Source organism: Mus caroli, chromosome 2 (genome assembly GCF_900094665.2).
Source record: "Mus caroli chromosome 2, CAROLI_EIJ_v1.1, whole genome shotgun sequence".
In the NCBI taxonomy this organism is placed as follows: Eukaryota; Metazoa; Chordata; class Mammalia; order Rodentia; family Muridae; genus Mus; species Mus caroli.
In genome coordinates this window covers 79,089,218-79,109,236 of record NC_034571.1, presented here as the reverse complement: position 1 = coordinate 79,109,236, position 20,019 = coordinate 79,089,218, and the positions used below count along the sequence as shown (strand labels likewise).

At 54.0% G+C, this 20,019-nt stretch overlaps 1 protein-coding gene across 1 annotated transcript; it reads left to right on the top strand.

The window, feature by feature from the left end:
• The first annotated feature begins 2,697 nt into the window (after positions 1–2,697).
• Positions 2,698–18,438, top strand: Rtn4rl2 (reticulon 4 receptor like 2). The gene is made up of 3 exons (XM_021156539.2): positions 2,698–3,033; positions 8,861–9,342; positions 17,065–18,438. Exons 1-3 carry the CDS (start codon positions 3,003–3,005, stop codon positions 17,812–17,814), a joined length of 1,263 nt encoding a protein of 420 aa, XP_021012198.1. The 5' UTR covers positions 2,698–3,002; the 3' UTR covers positions 17,815–18,438.
• The last annotated feature ends 1,581 nt before the right edge of the window (positions 18,439–20,019 follow it).

The following is a 20,019-nucleotide window of genomic DNA, read 5'->3' as shown; positions in this document are numbered from 1 at the left end:
TCAGAGTGCAAGGAGAGGGGACCCCAAGTGTAAATGTCTGGAGAAGCAAGAGGTGGGAATAGCCCACAGGGAAATCCAAACGCACAGCAGGGTTCTGGGAAACCGCTACTAGCCATCCGCCCACCTACCAGCCAGCGGTCCAACAGCCTTGCTGCACCTGTTGGACACACTGTATGAGAAGCATTCCCTGCCCTCAAAACGCTGGCAGTCTAGAGGAGTCTGGAGTGGTGAGTCAACAGATAACCATGGGAAACCCGAACACCTGTACAAGGCGGTGGCTTAGAGAGCTTGTGGCTGTCTAGGGAATCCCAACTTGGACTGATGGAGAGGCCTGGAGCTAAGGACCCTCTTCCCCACACAGCTCATCCCAGGGATGGGGTTCCCCTCCAAGCTTTGGTTGCCTGCCTGTGCTGGGGGCCAGTGTCCCCTCCCACCCCTCTCAGAAGAGCTGAGGCCCAGGGAGTCGATGAAGCACACCTGAGTCAGCCCGCCGCCCACCCGCCCCTCAGCGTCTGTCTCCGCATCTTGTGATATTTCGCTCCCCGGGAGCCAGCCCCATTGCGCTCCGGAGGCAGCTCGGCAAACAAATCCAGCGACAGATTGTGCCGCGGCTCATTCCGGGGAAGGACGCCAAATCCCACCCTGCTACCCCCAACACTCCCTCCCCGCCGCCCCCTCCAGCACTAACCCCACCCCCACCCTCGCGCGCGCTCCAGGCACGGGCCCTGCACAGGGTAGGACCCAAGGAAAATCAAGGCTCTATTCCAGAGAGAGGAGACCCAAAGGTGCCCCTGTGTTTCTATCTGACCTGGAAAAGAGAAAAGCAGGAGAGAAAATCCTGGGGCTGCCAAGCTGCGAGCCCCGGAAGCAACGTAAGATAGAACCACCAGGGGGCACTCCAGAGTGAGGTGCAAGAGTCTGAGAGCAGCTACCACCACCACCATCGCAGCTCAGCCAAGAAACAAGATGAAAGGGAGGAAGGGAGTAGAGACAAAGAGGCGAGGAAACACATGCGGACGTGGAGAGGCCAAGAGGAGGCTGGGACTCTCTCTCTCTCTCTCTCTCTCTCTCTCTCTCTCTCTCTCACACACACACACACACACACACAGAGAGAGAGAGAGAGAGAGAGAGAGAGAGAGAGAGACCCAATGAAGACAGAAGATATCTCATCTTTGGGGAGGAAAGGGCAGAAACTAAAAGGCGGCGCACAAGAGAATAGAGATTAAAGATGGGGATCATAAAATATGAATAAGAGTTGGGGGAGAAAATGAGAGAAATCGAATGAGTACGAGAGAAGAATGGCAGATTATAAAAGGTTCGTGGAGTGAATGAGAAGAATGAGACTAGCATTTATAAAGCGCCGACTGTATGCCGTGCACAGCGTTGGACCCAGTCACAGGTATGAAGAGGAGCCAGTGCCTGGACTAAGGGTTCCTCCGCTCCACTCGCAGGCAGGGTCCGACTACGTCCAGATGGCCCTGGCACCCGTCGCCGTAGGCACCACTGCAGCAATCCCAACCCCGCCCGCGCCGCTTGGCGACAGTTCCCGAAGCGGCTCCCCCGAGTATCCTTCATACGGGGGTTATCAAAAACCGAGTACTAGGCACCTTAGACTGACCAAGACTAGGGCGAAAGGCGTTGAGGCTTTTAAAATAAAGCGCTGAGGTCAGGGATTGGCTGACTCCGCCAGGATAGAGGCGTCTAGGGACCCTATGAGGCCCCTATCCGCCCCTTGGTAAGAAGAGGGTTAGAAGTTTTTGTGAACCAGCAGTCTGCTACCACTTTTGGGTCCTCTTCTGCCCTCTGGCGAGAGATAAGAAATCATACCCTTTGGGACATATCACGTAAATAAACGCGCGCGTGCGCGCGTTCACACACACACACACACACACACACACACACACAATCCGCGCGCACGCTCAAACTTACACCCATTTGTAAAAGGCTTTAAGGTACATACAACACACCCGAACATTTATTCCCTTCGCCAGAATTTCACACAGCCCTCGCGTGGCCCAACCAGAGCAGAAACCAGCGAGCACACACTAGTACTCCCGCCCTGGTCCTGGTTCCCGACAGGAATAAAAGGCCGGCACTCAGCTACACCTGCCCAAGCGTCTGCGCGCGCGAGCACGCGCACATTCACTTGCTCACACGAACTCCTAGACATACTGGTCCTATAGCTAAGCAAACCGCCCTGAGGGTCTGGGAAGAAAAGAAAACGTGAAATTTTGCAGTCTTTAAGGGACGCAAACGATCGCGAAGGACAGGGCAGGAGGAGGGGCGCTGAGTGGGAAACTGCTCTGAAACTGCATATCTTCTGGGAAAGTTGGGAAATCCTCACCCTGAACAAGTCAGGGGGTGAGGGTGGGGGTGGGGGTGGGGAGGGGACTCAACACTACTGCATGCGCGCGCGCGCGCACACACACACACACACACACACCAAGAAGGGATTTCTCTAAAGGCATGGCGCCGCGGAGGCTACGGGAAAACAGCCTTCCCGATCTCCCAAGGTTGGGAGGGGGCCCGAGACTGAGTGGGCTAAATGGAGAACTACTCCCGCCTCCTAGTAGCCAGCAAAGGGTTAAACCGGCAGGCCGGGAAGCGAGGGAGGAGCCAGCGAGTGCGGGAATGGGGGGGGGGGAGCGCTTCTTCGCTGTCCCCACTCTCCCTCGGCGAGCAGCCGGGGCGCACGGACCGACTGACTAACCGACTCCCTGCGGGGCCGCGCTGCCGAAGGGGCGCGGACACCGGGTGTCCAGGGTCAACCCAGCCCTTTCCATCCCGTCGTGCCCCGCCCCGTCCCGTCGGGGCCGATGGCTCCTTCCGAGGCACGGAGTCCGGGGGGCGCAGGGTAGAACTCCGCAGCCCCGCTACGTAGCCCGGGACTCCCCGGGTCCTTACGGAGCCCCGCGGAGTCCCCGCCGTCTGTCCGGCGGGATAAGGGAGCGAGTGGGAGCGCCCTCTCCCCCGCCGCCCCCTCCCCCGATCGTCGAGACAAGATGCTGCCCGGGCTCCGGCGCCTGCTGCAAGGTAGGGACACCGGCCGGAGGGAGGACACTAGAGAGAGGCGCCCCTTTCCTTGGGCACGAGGGTGGGGCAGTGAAGGGGGTGGGGTGGGTAGAGAGCAAAAAACCGCTTAGCGCGGGAGCGGCGCCTCCGCCCCCAGAGCTGCCAGCCGCAGGAGGGCACTGGGCTTGGAGCCTGCGGGAATGTGCGGGGAGCTCGTGACCAAGGGGGGACGCGGAGGGCAGACCGAGCTGGCTGGGAGGAGGAGAAAGAGGCTCAGGTTCTGTTGTCCCGGCTCCACCTGCTCCGGGGGACGCTGAGGACTCGGGCCGGCTGGGGAAGCGCCGACTCAGCAACTCCTCGTGCCCGGTGTCTCAGCACTTTCCAGTCACCTGGGAAGACAAGCCATGTGGGTAGGGGTCTGCCTGGGAATGGAGTGGGTAGAGAGAGATTTCCCAATGGCCCTACCTAGTCGCACAGATGGAGGGGCTAGAAGGAGGCTAGTTCCGAGCACTGAGTGACAGCCAAGGGTGTGGGCTGGAGACTGGGGGCGGGGAGGGTAGGGGTCGGAGGGAGGAGGGGAGTCAGGATGAGAAAAGTGTCTAGGGAGGTGGGGGTGAGAAAGAGGAGGTGGGGGCGGGATAAAGGAGGGGTAGGAGGAGGCATAAAGGTTAGACGACCAGAAACTGGGGTCCAGGGGAAGACCAAGAAAGAGGGGGGAAAGGGTGACCAGTTCAGGAGAGAGGTGTACAGGGGCATAAAAAGATAGAAGGGAGCGGGGTGGGGGGAGATAACCGGAAGGGTGAGGACTGGGGCTCTAGGAGATTGGAATAGAAAGGGGATGGGAGGACTAGAAGCCAGCGGAAGCTGGTGAGGAAGGATAGATGTAAGACTCAGACACCAGGAAAATGGTCACCAGGGTTGGGGGCCGGGATCCCTACGTGGTAGAGTGATTTGAGACGGATTAGGATGTCAACAGAAGCCAGAGAGGGAGATGGAAGAGAAGCGATGGTGCCCAGGGAGTAGACAAAGAGGCTTCTGGTAACCACTTCCACGTGGGAAGCTCTCCATTCCAAAGCGCCTGCCTGGTATAGCCCTTCTCTCAGGAGTAGCTGGTGGGCTAGTCCAAAGGACCCTGAGCTCGGGTTAGGGTTAGATCTGAGGGAAGGAGCGTGAGCACTTTGTGTGTGGGGGTGGGGGGCAGCCTCCTTGGGGTGGGTACCTGGGCTGCCTCAGTGCTGCCATTTATATCTCCAAGCCCCGACGTCGGATCCTGCCGCCCCACAGTAGCTGCTTATTTTGGGGTGTTACATTCTGGCAGAGTGAGAAGCTGTTTGCAGCAGCTTTAAAGCCTCCAGTCACCTGCATCGGTGCCTCCTCAGGCCCCTGCGTCACTGGTATGCCATCGCCCCCCTGCCACTCCCAAGGCCCCCCACCTCCTCACCCTCTGCCCCCTCAGCATCTGCCTGGCAGGCCCCTGGCTCTTCCCTGAGGCAGCGTTTGAGGTGTGCAGATGGTGCTTGTATTTAGGACCCAGAACCTTCTTTCTACAACTAGAGGCCTGTCTACTTTTACTGGGACATCTCTGCCTTATTATGGTGCACCCTGGTTCCTGCCTTGGACACTGCCCCCACCCCTTCCTCCTCAAGTTTCTTATTCCCAGGAGCCTCTGGCCTAACGGTTGGCACAAGCTGAGAACTTTATCTCAGATCCTGGGTACTCCAAGGTCTGGCAGCCCTTGGGCTTTGACCATGATCCCTTGGTGAATGGATCCTCTTGGCTCTGGGTACCTTAGCCTTCCGGGGATCAATATCATGTTGTAGCCTCTCTCCACTCCCTCCTGTGGCCAGATCTGGCTATGCCTTTGGTCACTGATCACCTCTTCTTGACTCTCAATTGTGCTGTGCTCTAGAGTAACCAGAGCCTGGAACCTAGGAGTGGAAATCTATGGAGAGAGCCTATGTCCATCCTGTCCTGTCCCCACACCCACCCCATGACCCTGACCCCGACCCTGAACAGCTAGCATTGTGGTTGTTCCAAGACTGAGCATCTGGGCACAGTACCTATATTCCCTTTACCTCTAGGCCAGCATCTCTTATTGAGAAGGTGTGATGGGGGAAGGGGACTCTGAAAGAAAGGTCAGAGCAGGTCCTTGGTCCACAGTCCAGTGCATGTTCTTTCAGCTCTGGGTCCCACATTACACTTGGACTTCAGAGTGAAGTCTTATTCCCTTCCTAGAAAGGTTGGGGCCTTTGTACTATTGATCTCCCCAGGGGCCATGACAGGTTGGGTTCTGTGGATAAAGAGGGCAGCATGCATAAATGGAGTACTGGCATGCAGTAGGTGCTCAAGAGCAGATTGAGTCCTTCTCTGGTCCCACACGCCATTCATGTTAGGGGGTTAACAGAGGGTGAGGGAGGCTTGCAGAAAAGGCAAGGAAGGGAAGAAACCAAAGATTCTGAGAAGGACAGAAAGGGGTTCTACCAACCGGAAGCCCACTTTTCTGCTTTCCAGACCTCAGTGATTTCCTGTCTCACGAAGATTTGTTCTAGATGGTGGCTGAGGATCCCCCCCCCCCCCCCCCCCGTCCACTTCTGACACACTGTGCCTGCCCAGGACATGCATTGGGGAACCTAGAGTATAGTTGTGGATCTCAGGGGAGGGCCTGGAGTGGCTGTGAAGAGGCGTGAGAAGCAGGCCTTAGGGAGGGGATGTGGGAGAAGGGGAAGGTGCTAGGGGCGGAGGAGGGAGAGCGGAGGGAGCACAAGGTGCTCTCCCACCCCCCTACCTTGCCTCTGCCTGGAGTGCCCACTCCAATCCTGCCTGGGGGCAGAGAAGCCCAGAGCCCACCACCTCCCTCTCCCTCTCCCCCCTGCCTTCCGTGAGAGCCGCAACCTGAATTATGGATGAAGCTCCTTGGGTTACAGCTGCTTTGCGCGGCAGCAGCGAGGGCCAGAAATGGCATCAGAGTCACTGTTACGCAGCAACTGCCATGGAGCGCCCTCCACCTCTAGGGTCCCTCCTCAAAGGGCCTGCAGGGAATACCACTGATACGGAGGGAAGTGAATCCCGCTGAGAGAAAGGTGTGGACGGGAGCGCAGGGAGGCAGGGAGGAGCACGGGATGAGTGAGGAGCCAAACAGGGGGTTTGCGGAGTGGGGGAGGGGGGATGTGAGGGAACTTGCCAGCCCCTGAGGAGCTTGACCTCCGCTTGGGACCTGGGGCTAAAGGGAGTCGCCATCTGGGTTGCCTGCTTTCTCTCCTGGGATAGCAGTCAGTCAGCCAGCCGTGGAGGCTGGAGTGGAGGCTGGAGGAAGCGCCCCATATAATCCTGGGGGTTGGTGAGGTTGACCGTGCTGCCTGGTCAACACTGTGTTGAGCTTGTGGATGGGGGTGGGATTAAAGGATCAGAGTAGGATCTGGCTTCCTTTGGTGTAAAGTCCTTAGTGAGGCGGAGCTCAGAGGATAACTGACAGGAACAGGGGTGCCCTAGTGGACACCAGGTCAGTCTTTTTCTGGCCCTTGTCTTGTCCCATTTTGTAGTGTGTGACCTTGGGTAAGTTGTTTGCCTTCTCTGAAATACAAGTGTCATCCCCACAGAGCCTTACCCAGCTCTGAAATCTCCAATTCTAAACCCCAGCCCTCAGGGCTGGGGAAGTCCGCCCAGGGTCCCACACCGGACTTCCACACCCGACTCCTTCCTCGGTAAGATCAGGGGTGAGAGACGTGCTCCTCCACCCCACGTGGCTCTGAAAAACTCAGGAGAAAAGTAATCGTGAACCGCCGCACGGGGGAGGGGTGAGAAGGACCGAGAAACGCGGAGGTGGTGTGAACGAATGGAACAGCCGCGCTGTGTCACTGAATATTACATCACACCCAGCCTACACACGCACGGGGCCGGCACTCACACACGCAGAGGGCCGCCAGCACATGCTCGCTCACTCAGGTACCAGGAGGGGCCATCCGCACGCACAGTCGCACAGTCGGGCTGGGCTGGCCTTGGGAAGAGCCTCAAAGTAAAGAGCTGGGGAGCACCCTGCCCAGGGGCACAGGGAACTGTCAATGGAGCTCCCGGGGAAGAGATACAGGGATGCTTGCCAGATGCAATGTTGCCTACCAGGTTGCTAGCACCTTCTGTAGTGAGCACCTGTCTGACACTGTCCGCCCCAGATCACAGTCACTCCTTCACAGACACCTCAGAGAACCTGGAAACTTCACGCTCAAACCTCACTTTGCAGCCTTTGAGATCTGGCACTCAAAGTTACCCATCTCTCAGCTAGATAACCCCCTGAGCCATGGGGACACCCCCCCCCCAAACCAGGTCTTCCTTTCTCTAACTTCTGAGGTCAAAAGAATAGCTCCTGGCCTTGTGGGTGGAGGCTCACCCCTCCCCAGGGAAAGCTTCCCAGGAAAATCTCAGAGGCTTTCTGGGAATTCCGATAGAACTAAGGCCAAGGAGGTTCCAATTGGAGCCTCTATCTGCAGCATTGAGGGCTAGGGCTCCGGGCTGCTTGCTGGGGCAGAGAAACACAGGCACCCACACTTTAGTCTTGCTTTCCTGTCTGTAGTGTAAGAAGAATAGCCCATGCTCAAACTCCAAAAGTTACTTTGGGAAAAAAACTGAAAAATGTAACAAAGACTTTACAGGAGACTTGGAGTAGAGCCTGAGTTGACTCTGTAGCCTTGCCTTCTAACTACTTCCTAGGTGGAAAAGGCTAAGAGTCTCCCAAGGCCTTCAAGGAGAGGGAGGAGGGTGTGGGTCACCCTGCCACCTACAGGCCTTCTAGCCACGACGGGTCTCAAGTTAGTGTCTAGCTTTCTCGAGTGGGCTGGTGTTGCTCCCAGAGGACATTTGGCAATGTCTAGAGACATTTTGATTGTCATAACTGGGGGCAGGGTGCTGCTGGCATCTGGTGGGTAGAAGGCAGTGCTGTAGTTTAACACCCTAAAAAGGGTTGTCCCTACCCCCAAAGAATCCCCATCCCGGCTTCAGTACTAAGGAAATGGAACCCTGACCCTAATCTTAGACTTTTGACCCCAACTCTAAACAAGGTTGAACACTGCAACAGTGAAAACAGCCAGAAAATAAAGGGTGCCTGCTCTTCAAACAACGCTAGACACTTCCCAGTGCTGTCTACAAAACCCACCAAGTGTTTGAGGGCTCGGGCCCACCTCTCCCCAGGCAAAGCTCCCCAGGCAAACCTCAGAGGCCTTTTGGGGATCCTGAGGTCAAGCTGGTTCTGTCTTTATCTGCTCCGTTGAGGACTAGAGGTCAAAGGACAGGGGTGAATGAGAGAGGAGCCCTCACTCTTCCATGCTGTAATACAAGCATCCACTCTTGACAAACTAGCTCTCAAAAAAGAGGTTGGAAACCTCTCTGTGGATGCCTTTCACGCCCGTTTGCCTCTGTCTGCCTGCCCCTCTCTGGCTTGCTTCTGCTTTATGTCTCTCTCTGCCTTGCACAGTCTCAGTCTTGCGGCTGACTGTAGCTGAGTTTGTGGGGTTCTTGTCTCAGGAACATAGGCACAAGGCATATAATCTTGGCTCTAGGAAGGTAGAGGCAGGAGAATCAGATGTGCAGGGTCATCCTCAGCTAAACATTAAATTTGAGGGCAACCTGGGCTACATAAGACCCTGTCTCAAAAAGAAGAAAACACAGAGAGACAGACACAGAGAGAGAGAGAGAGAGAGAGAGAGAGAGAGAGAGAGAGAGAGAGAGAGAGAGAAGGAAAAAGAAAATGAGCTTCATGTACCTCAAAGAAACCTAGAGAATGATATGAGGGGAGGGGCCAGGCCTCCTGAGCCCACGCCCACCCACCCACCCACCAAGCCTCACTATGCTCTCCCCACAGGTCCTGCCTCAGCCTGCCTACTGCTGACACTTCTGGCCCTTCCTCCCGTGACCCCCAGCTGTCCTATGCTCTGCACCTGCTACTCCTCCCCGCCCACCGTGAGCTGCCAGGCCAACAACTTCTCCTCAGTGCCGCTGTCCTTGCCACCCAGTACACAGCGACTCTTCTTGCAGAACAACCTCATCCGCTCACTGCGGCCAGGCACCTTTGGGCCCAACCTGCTCACCCTGTGGCTCTTCTCCAACAACCTCTCCACCATCCACCCTGGCACCTTCCGCCATCTGCAGGCCCTAGAAGAACTGGACCTCGGTGATAACCGGCACCTGCGCTCCCTGGAGCCCGACACCTTCCAGGGCCTGGAGAGGCTGCAGTCACTACACCTGTACCGTTGCCAGCTCAGCAGCCTGCCTGGCAACATTTTCCGAGGCTTGGTCAGCCTACAGTACCTCTACCTCCAGGAGAACAGCCTGCTCCATCTACAGGTGAGCCAGCCATCTCCTCTAGGTCTCTTCCTCCTCTTTCTCTCTGGACCTGAGTACCCCTCCTGTCTTCTTTCCTGTCACCTTTCCTGATTCAGCATCTCCCTCTACCTGTTTCTCTGTCTTCTTTCTCGGTGTCTGTCTCCCCCCGCCCCGTAACCCTCTAGCCCCCATTTGCCTCTGCATCTCCCTCTACCTGTTTCTCTGTCTTCTTTCTCAGTGTCTGTCTCCCCCTCCCCGCAACCCTCTAGCCCCCATTCGCCTCTGCCTGTGGGTCTGTCCCTTGCTGCCTGTCTCCTGACTCGCCTCCCCCGTATGTATGTCTCCCTCTGCCTCTTCTGTCTGTCTCCCTTCATGCACCCACTCAGCACACTCCCCAAAGTCTGTAGATCTCTCCTTTTCCGAGAGCCTCAGCCCAGAGGCCTTTGCATGATCTTTTCCCATCCACCCCCAAACCCTCCCACTTGTCATGCAAGCTGGACAAAGGGTGGGGCCACTGCTAGGGAGGGGGGTTGTCTCATTGAAGTCACACTCGTCCCTGATCACACTAAGCACACAAGGGAAAACCTCACCCTTTCTAGATCCTGTCCCTTAAACCCGTTGTCTCCGGTAAAACTGTACTGTGTAGCTGGGGCAGGGGGGTGGAGTGAAAAGAATAATTGTTATTTGTTATTATTATTATTATTGATCTAATTATTATTTATTATTGTTGTGATGTTGGCTGGCTGACTGTTAAACCCTCACATCTCACTTCCCCAGGAAGCAGAAACACACCCTCCTAACAAACATCCAGGAGGGTATTTCCCTATGAGCAGAGGCTTTGGCTAGAAGGGGGCACTCCCAACCTGACACAGAAGGCCCTGCCTTCTCCCCAACCTGGGCTTGGTCATCAGTGTACCTGATGCGCCTCACAACAATAGTGATAATTCACCAATGTATTGAGCATCTGTAGTATGCAGTATCATAAATATAGCAGTTTCGGAAACAGTATTCAGAAGGAGAAAGGGGCGGGCAGAAAAATGCGTAGTGACTGGAATAGTATGTCTCATTATTGCTGAATAACAACAATCAACTTAGCAGGCACATAGTAAGTACACACTATGTTGGGTCCCGGGTTTACAAGTATGTGGCAATTTTCAAACCTGGGCCTCAAGTTTTCCTGTCTGTGAAATGGGAGTAATACGAGCATCCATCACCCAGGGATTTTGTAAGCACTAAATGCATGAATAATTTGTAGCACACTTAGAATAGTGCTTGGCATATATAAGAGCTATATAAACGCTTGTTAAAATGCCATGTTTTTTTAAAATGAGCTTTATTTAACACTGGTCTCAGGGATGTGCCCCAGCTTGAACTTTATCTTAGAGATCTGGGTCAACTCTAAGGATTATTCTGGGACCGTGGATAGGATCCAAGCCACACCTTCTATTTCTCTTCTTAATGAGTTTGTTGGGAACCACGGTTGTAGAGTCCACTCAGCCACTTCATCTCAGGCCTACAGGCCTTTGCAGGCAGGGGTTTTCACCACAGTGCGTGCTGGGGATCCCATGGATGTGTGGGACATATGTCTCTGAAGCCATTGTCCCTGTGACTGGGCCCTTACTAGGCTCCTCACCAAGCTGAGCTTCAGATTGCCTGGTAGTAGGGACAGAGCTGGCTCCAAGGAACACAGAATGGAAGGGTCTGCAACCACACAGCCAGGGGAGGAAGAGCTGACACTTGACCTGCCTGATACAGCCATACTTTCCAGGGCTAGTACCCCAAAGTACAACTAAGTAGGCTGGGAGTTTCTGCTAGTTTGCCTAGTTTTGTGTGTGGCTTGTTTTGATAGTTTTTTTGTTTGTTTTTGTTTTAAGGTAAGGTTTCTCGAATCCCAGGCTGGCTCTGAACTTATTATGTAACCAAGGATGACATTGAACTTCTACTTCCTTCTCTTCCTCTTCTTCTTCCTCTCCCTCCTCTCCTCTTCTTCCTTTCCTTCCTTCTTTCTTTTTTTGAGATTTATTTTTATGTGTATGGGTGTACATCTGTGCATCACATGTGCACAGTGCCTGATGAGGCCAGAAGAGAAAGTCAGATCTCCCACATTTGGAGTTGCAGGTACTTGTGAGCTGCCATGTAGGTGCTAGGATTCAAACCTAGGTCCTTTCCAAGAGCAGCCAGTGTTCTGAGCCATCTCTCCAGCCCTGACCTTGAACGTCTTAATCCTCCTGCCTCTGATTCCTGAGTTCTAGGAATCACTATTCTTTCCATCCCCTTGTCTACATCCCTAGGTTGACACCTTAGTGATGTTTATCTAGAAGGTTCATCAGTATTGAAATGAAAGGTATGTAGCACAGGCTACACTGTCAGATGAAAGTGCGTAATTGTTACAGGCTCAGTACCCTTGATCTGAAGAACTGGGGATCAGATGTGTTTGCTTCAGATTTCGGAAGATTTATATACACACAATGAGTTATTGTGAAGGCGGGACCTAAGTCCAAGCACATAGCTCATCCATGTCTCCTATATACATAGTTCATCCACATCTCCTATATACATAGTTCATCTACATCTCCTATACGTCTGGCCTCATAGCCTAAAGGAGAGAGAGTTCATACAAACTCCATACTTCGAAACAAACTTTCCTGGTGGGGAACTCTCCACTAGTGGTGATATGTTATTTTGCTGCTCTGAAAGCTTTGGATTTTAGAGGCTATAGGATTTCAGATTTTCTGATAAAGGGTGTTTGGTCTTTGTTTTTAATTCTTAAATTACATTTCTTTATGTTTGTATCGGGCAGTAGGTGCACACGTTGTGCTTGCGGCACACTTGTGGAAAGGACAACTCAGGGGAGTTGGTACTCTCTTCCTTCTTCCCAACTATTGAACCTTCGTTGTCAGGCTTGGCGGCAGACAAGTTTACTGGCCAACTTTGCTGACCTTGATTCTGTTTTAATTACTGCTCCTAAGATCCTGACCTCTTTATCAATATCTAGAGGCTACTCAGTCTTTTGACTTCAGGGAAGGTGCCTTCCCTCTCTAAGTCTCCATCTCCTCTTCCTGGTGGGGAGCCATGTAAGGGATGCCTTCCACAAAGATAGGCTGTGAGATGCAAGTAAGGTAAGGAGTTCATAGGTTAGAGTTGAATAAATTAACTCTTGACCCTCGGGACACAAGCAGAGCCTGTGCCTGGTGTCAGCTAAGGCCCAAGCCTACTGAACCCCTAGGTGGTCACTGGGGTCTTCTGGATTGGGATCCATGTTTCTTTTCTGGACAATCTTGGCCTGTGCAGCACTGGGTGTCAGAGGGAGGAAGCCTCTTCACAGCTGGCCCTTTATAGAGAAGAAAAGAGACAGCCTCTGTCTGTGAAGTGCCTGAGCCTGGTGGAACTAGGCCAGGAGATGCCACAAGCAGGTGAGGAACACGTGGCTCGGTGAGATCCTCAGGAGCAGGTGTGACTGAAGATGGAGCCCAGCCTGCCCCACGAGGGCTCTGGAGGAGGCCCGTGGTTAGGATGTGGCGTGTGTGCCCATGGACATGGTGGAGTTTCTCGTGGAATGTCTGCAGAGGGCTAGGCACTGTGCCAGGCCAGTTCATTCACCAACAGACTCCTCACTGAGCACCTACTGCGCGCCAGCAGCATGCAGGGTGCCAGGGATTCCAGGGTGAACCAAAACAGTATCCCTGCTCTGCCGGAGCCTGCTGGAGGGTGGCCAGATGGTAAAAGCTTCTTCTCTCCTTTGGTTACCACAGTGGCTTACTTGATGTTTGCAAGCAGTATTTGAGCTCAGGCAGGACCTGAGTTCTAATCTAAGCCCTGTCTAATTTGCTGTGCCCTCCTGGTCCCATCTATGAAAAACAATGGCCTGTTGCTCAGGGTAGGAGGTGCTGTGGGGACTAAAGGAGATGATAGCTTGGAAAGACTACAGAGCAGGTGGAAGTGAGCAACACCCCCGAATTCACCAACCTTAGCGTTGCCTGGGTAGAACTAGCCCAGGTCTATTAGGTTCTGCAGCGCAGGTGTTGAGCGTCCTGTCTCTGGAGTTCATGTCCCATGTTAGATGCTGGGTCTTAGACAAGTGGATCCCCTTCTCAGTTTAGTCTCCAAATACAGATCATCATAGCATCTGCCTCATAGTGTTGATGATTAAGATACTATCAGGATCTGTGCCATACAGGGTTTGGCATTCAACGAGAACTTGGCAAATCACCTGCTGACGACGATGATTATGACACCTGCCATGGACGGGCAAGCACCATGAAGTGGGGTGGGGATGGGGGGTGCACACACACAGAACAGCTTTGCTGAATGAGTGAGCTCGACTCCCCAGCTCACTGAGTCAAAATTAGCAAATGCTTAGGGGACCCGGATGATCAGCGACTCCAAGTCACTTAGGGCACAGGAAAAAAAACCAAAAAACAAAAATCACTGAGGCCCAGAGAGGTGCTGGGAGCTGTCCAAGGTCACACAGCCTGGGTAGTTAAGAAGATCAGTATCAATGCCAGGCGCTGGAAGGTTGGAGGAAAGCAAGGTTAAGAATAGGATGCTCTCAGGCAAGGTTGGGAACGCATAGGGATGCTGCATTTAGATTCCAAATGGATACAGAAAGCTGTGAACCGGCCAGGCAGGAGGCAAGAGAAATGCGGTTTTTGAAATGGAAGAGAATGACTTTAGCAGATGTTCCAAGCCCAGAGGGAGGGGGGCGTGCAAGAAGGTGATGGGGGAGGGCAGGGTCTGTGAAAGTCAAGAGCTTATTAATGCACAGAGAAAGGTTTTAATGGCAGAGGGAGGAAGGACCGGATTTTCGAGCTTCAAGCCCAGGAAGTGGTGATGAGATTTGGCTATAACTTGGGTTGGGGGAGGGGACTGGACCCCAAGGCTGAGGCTCAGAGTCAGGAGGAGCAAGAAATCTAGCTAAGTAACACAGAAAGGGGAGGTTGGAATACAAAACTGGGCTGTGGTTGAAAACATCTGGGTTCCCTGGGATGTCTGAACCCCAAGGCTCCAAAGTCATGCTTAGCCTGATATCACCCTCCTGTATCCCCACTGAACATACTTCCCTGAGTATGACCTCCCATTGCTGACACTCTGTGAAGAGAAACCCCAAGGGAGGGGTTAAGCAGAAGGACTCAGACTCCACTCTCTGGGCAGGACAGGAAAGGAGAAACTGGAAGGGCACACCCACAAGGCTGAGGCTCCTAGGGTGAGCAGGTCAGCTGGGAGCTTGAACACCCACTCCTGGTGATGGCATCTGAGGGTGGAGACCACTGTCCTGGTGTCAGAGGTAGCAAGAAGGTTGAGGAGGACTGATCTCAATATGGCCAAGAGGAGGGTTCTTGGCAGACTCAGTTCCTGTAGCAGAGAGGGCGGAAGGCATATGGGAGGAGGTGCAAGCACAGAGGAACACAGGAAGGTGGAGGCTGTGGATATGATGAGCTGGGACTCAGCACACTCCCCCCTCCTGAGACCTTCGACCAGGTGCCCAGGTAGCATGAGGAAGGAACCGTCTTCCCAGGCACTGGGGGTGGGGGGTGGGGGGAGAGAGACACAACCAGGGTTGGAGAACAGGCTCAAGGTGAACTGGCTTGAGCAGAGAGGGATGCTCTTGTCCCATTGAATCTACTGGCCACAATTTGGGGAGGACCCCAAGGTCACGGGGTGAGAAGAATGGGGCTCTGGCTCTTTCGACAGTTAAACCCTTCATCTCTGAGGCAAACGGTACTTTTAAGGGGTGGATCCTAAGTTCTAGCTCCCAGATCACACTGTACATGGGTTGGGGTCTGGGAGTAATCCAACTCAGGCTTTTGAACACCAACTGGCAAATATTCTACAACTGAGCTACAGCCCATACCAGCTCACCACCAAGGGTTCCCTGATAAGCTGGTTAATTAAAATACAGAGTCCACTCCCTATGGACATACCTATACCTGTACTTCTGAGCCATAACCCCAAGGTTCTCCCAGTGATGGCTCCTGGGATGTCTCCCAAGATGACTTCTCCACTCCAGGGACTGTCCCCACAGTGTAAGAGGGACAGTGATACAGTGGAGCATCAGGGACCTTAGCTTCTTCCCTCCTTTTCTATGTCTGGGGTGTGGCGTTGACACTGGGTGACTCTGCCAGGAGGACAACTAGTCCCCAAAGAGTACCTCTCAGAGGAAAATGGATGGGATGGGATTCTAAATGAGTCCCTGCTGTCATGACAACCGTGAATTATGGATGGTTGACTCTGCCTCTATTAGCTGCTGTACCCTCAACAGCATCATAACATCTAACCTCCTTCAGTTTGCTGAAGGATCTTCTTCCCTTCTATACTAAGGAAACAGGGTCTCACTGGGACTAAACAACTTGTCTGGAAGCTAGAAAAAGGAAAAGCTGGGGTTTGTGTTAGTGCTTTTATCTCCTGAGCCCGTGGGCTTCATCCCTGGACCAAAACTTTATCTGCAGCAACTGTACCCAGCACTCCACCCCCTGAACCTTGTGTGAATGCTCTTCATCGGTCCTCAGAACAGACCCAAGAGCTAGAAACACTCGTTTTCACTTTACAGAGGAGAAAGCATGCTTAGAAATAACTTGTCTCGGCCAAATTAACAAGCATGGCTAACTCACATGATGTCGGCCCACGTTAAAATCCAAGCATCTTAATACATGCCAATCCATTTCATCACCACATTTTGCACGGAAAGAATCTGAGGAACAAGAAGATAGAATGGCTTTTCCCAGGCATTTCAGTCAGTTCATGACAGACCCATGATCTGACTCTCAAACTGCAAGTATGGTCTTCAGGCAATCTGATCAGCCTCTCCAGGGAAGGCAGACTCCTCAGGCTTCCCCCACACCTGCCAGATAGCAAGCACTGGGAAGTTACCAGCATTGACAGGGACTGGGATACACTCTAAAGCTAAGAATCAGGCAGGTGAGGTGGCATTATCCCTGTGCGATGGTTAGTATTGACTGCCATCTTGACAGCATCTAGGTTCACCTAGGAGGGCTGACAAGATGGCTCATCAGAAAAGTAATCACCCAGCATGGTGGCCTGAGTTCTATCCTGGAAACCTATATAATGGAAGGAGAGGACCCACTCCTATAAAGTCTGTACACACACACACACACACCCTGGGATAACGTTAAATAAATAAGACCCAGTGATATAACCGGGTATTGTGTTACTGAGTGTTAATTCAAGCTACTCAAGAGGTTGAAGCACAGGAATGTCAAGTTTACGGATCACCTAGGTTAAGCAGCAAGTTCAAAGCCAGCCTGGGCATTTCTGTGAGATTCTGTCTCAAAATATAAATGTAAAACGGTGCTGGAGCTACAGTTCAGCGGTAGAGCGCTTGCCTGGCATTGTTGTACTGGGTTCGGTCCCTTGTGGCCCTGGGGAACGTGACCCACTGACCTCAATTGTGTAGCCTTTTCCATAGGAAACAGGTTAGAAGATGCGTGGATTTCAAGTTCAGGGTTCAGACTCAGTTGATAAGATGCAGTCTAGCATGTTTGAAACCTTTGGTTTGATCCCCAGAACCACATTAAACTGTTTTGGTAGCCTGAAATCTCAGAAATCAAGAGGTGGAGGCAGGAGATTAGAAGAACCTCTTGGTTACAGGGCTGGGATACGATGCATGAGCCCTTTCCCACTTTTCCACCGTGCCATTACGCCTTCCTTGCCCTTCCCCCTAGGTCCTGGAGTGGAGTTCCCGACCGTGTCTCAAGCCACTCTCTTCTCTTTCCATCCCCCACCCAGGATGACTTGTTCGCGGACCTGGCCAACCTGAGCCACCTCTTCCTCCACGGGAACCGCCTGCGGCTGCTCACGGAGCACGTGTTCCGCGGCTTGGGCAGCCTGGACCGGCTGTTGCTGCACGGGAACCGGCTGCAGGGCGTGCACCGCGCGGCTTTCCACGGTCTCAGCCGCCTCACCATCCTCTACCTGTTCAACAACAGCCTGGCCTCGCTGCCGGGAGAGGCGCTGGCCGACCTGCCGGCGCTCGAGTTCCTGCGGCTCAACGCCAACCCCTGGGCGTGCGACTGCCGCGCTCGGCCTCTCTGGGCTTGGTTCCAGCGCGCGCGGGTGTCCAGCTCCGACGTGACCTGCGCCACCCCGCCGGAGCGCCAGGGCCGGGACCTGCGCGCGCTGCGCGACTCCGATTTCCAAGCGTGCCCGCCGCCCACGCCCACGCGGCCCGGCAGCCGCGCCCGCGGCAACAGCTCTTCCAACCACCTGTACGGCGTGGCCGAGGCTGGCGCTCCCCCCGCAGACCCGTCCACGCTCTACCGAGACCTGCCCGCCGAGGACTCGCGGGGGCGCCAGGGCGGGGACGCGCCCACCGAGGACGACTACTGGGGGGGCTACGGCGGGGAGGACCAGCGGGGCGAGCAGACGTGTCCCGGGGCCGCGTGTCAGGCACCCGCAGACTCTCGTGGCCCCGCGCTCTGGGCCGGGCTGCGCACCCCTCTGCTCTGCCTCTTGCCCCTGGCACTCCATCACCTCTGACTGCGGTGCTCGGACGGAAGAGGCCACGCCTTCGCCCCGCTCCCCTTCTCTGCCCCAAGGAGCCTCAGCTCCATCTTCGCCTCTTGTTTGCGACCCGGCCTGGTACCTTTCCTAGGCCTCCTCGCTCTTTTTCTTCCCCTGGACCAGGCTGCCTCATTTGCCTTCTGGGCTGTTGTGACTTAAGTATGGCAGCCCCTAAGACGGTGTATAAGGTGGTTTGGCTCCGTTCGCCCTGATTCTAGCCATTAACTCTTCCTCCCCCATCCCAAGGCTGGGACTTGGCACCCCGGGCAGCCATTGCTCCTCTCTCCAGGGCCCCACAGTGGACTCGAAGGGGCTTTTGTCTGCAGAGCACCTTCCACCAGCAGAGCCTTTGAAAGCTCCCCCTGGGAGCCTCCCCACCTTCCCCCGTCGTCAGAGGGATGTCTCAGTAAGGCCCAGGCTGCCCCTGGACCCTGCTTGTCCTGATCCTTTCAGCCTCCTGACACCGGAGGAATACTTTTCTCCTAAGTCTACCCAGGACACTTTTTAGGGTGCCTGGAGAGAGTTTCCTCTCCACCATGGCCCCTGTGTGGTGAAGATCAAAAGAAATTGTTTGGGGGAAAATTTATTAAAAAATTCTATTATTTTATCTCCTGTAAGATTTTTTTTTGTTTTTTGTTTTGTTTTGTTTTTTGTTTTTCCTCAAGACCTCAAAGGCAGCGGGGCGGTGGTGGCATTCATCCTTAATCCCAGTGCTCAGGAGACAGAGGCAGGCAGATCTCTGCGAGGCCAGCCTGGTCTACATTGAGAGTGCCAGGACACCCAAGGCTGTTCCACAGAGAAAACCTGTCTCAAAAAAGAGACTTCAAACGCAGAAGTAGTACTTAGACCTGAAAGGGAAGCCACCAGTATTTCCTGCCACACCAACGTCCCCTGTCCTGGGCCTCAAGGTCACTCTGATCCCCCAAACCTTCTGTTTATTGAGTTACCTGGGTGTTGGGTTTGTGTATTGGTGGCACCAATTTGCCCAAGAGAAGCAGCTACCACCAGCCCTGAAGTGTTTGGTGGCTGAGCAAGGAGTGGAGGTGCCTGGCTAAAAGGTCTCCAAGAAAGAAATGCAGCTCCCACTGTCCCCACCAGGAGGCGTTGTAACTTAGATATCCAAGGTCACAAACAGCCTAAATATGTCTGTGGGCATCTCTGGAAAAGGCAGGTCTTCCTCAGGAGAGCACAATGACACCACAGAAGACTGAAAGAGCAGAACCTAAGACTAGATTTCAGCTCGTGTTTGCCTTCTTTGTTGAATGCCCCCCATATGAAGTATTCAACATACACAGCTATTCTCAATACCCCAACAGCCATCTGGTCTTTCTCTCTTTGCTCCAGTGAGATAGAAGCCTTCATAGGTGGATCGAGCCAAGGAAGCAGTTCTCTGAGCAGATTACAAGAGGCTAAGAGGTTAAGGTAATCAAGAGACCAGGATTTCAAGTTGGGGTGCCTTACATTGCAGTGTGACTGGGAGCTCTCTCTCCTGGGCAACTAAAGAGGCTGGGGGCAGGGCTCAAGGCTTAGCCTTGAGACTCATCAGATGGAAAAGATCTAGGATCCAGAGTTAAGGATGTAAACTGAGAGGTGGGAATGGCAGAACAGGAGAGACCCGGGTGCTAGGGTTTCAGGACTGAGCTACTTCTGGGATCCTATAAGGCTGACCAGTGATGTGCATGGATGATTGGAAGAGGGGGTATTCACGGGGAGGATTGGGGAGGACTTTAGATGCGAATGTAAAATGGATGAGAGACCAGTGAGAACAGAGGTCAGAACTGGAGAGCTCTAGGCTCAGGGTCTTATAAGGGCCTGTGTTAGGCTGGCTTTGAGAAAGCTCATGAGGGAGACTGGGGAGAGGAAGGGGGTGGAGGTAAGGTTGAGGGGGAAGGGGAGATGTGAGCTAGGAAAGAGCTGTGTTGGAGGAAGGGCTGCTGGGCCAGGGCAGGGGAGGGTAGTCTGCTGGTAAATCAGAGGCAGGCTGTCCAGGTCACAGAATTATCGTTGTGAAATATTCATGGACCTTCGGTCCAGATGCTATTTCAGAACAAGGAGAGCAGGAGGAGTGTGTGAGGGCCTCAGGAAGCAGCCTAGAGCAATACTGCTCCCCACTCGCCCCCCCCCCCCCCCCCCGCCCCCCAGCCACTGCTAGCCCATACAAACCTTTGTACGCCAATCACG

Coding starts and splice junctions, on each gene's coding strand:
- Rtn4rl2 (XM_021156539.2), top strand. CDS start 3,003: ATGCTGCCCGGGCTCCGGCGCCTGCTGCAAG. Junction 3,034..8,860: donor GCTCCGGCGCCTGCTGCAAG/GTAGGGACACCG, acceptor CTCTCCCCACAG/GTCCTGCCTCAGCCTGCCTA. Junction 9,343..17,064: donor ACAGCCTGCTCCATCTACAG/GTGAGCCAGCCA, acceptor TCCCCCACCCAG/GATGACTTGTTCGCGGACCT.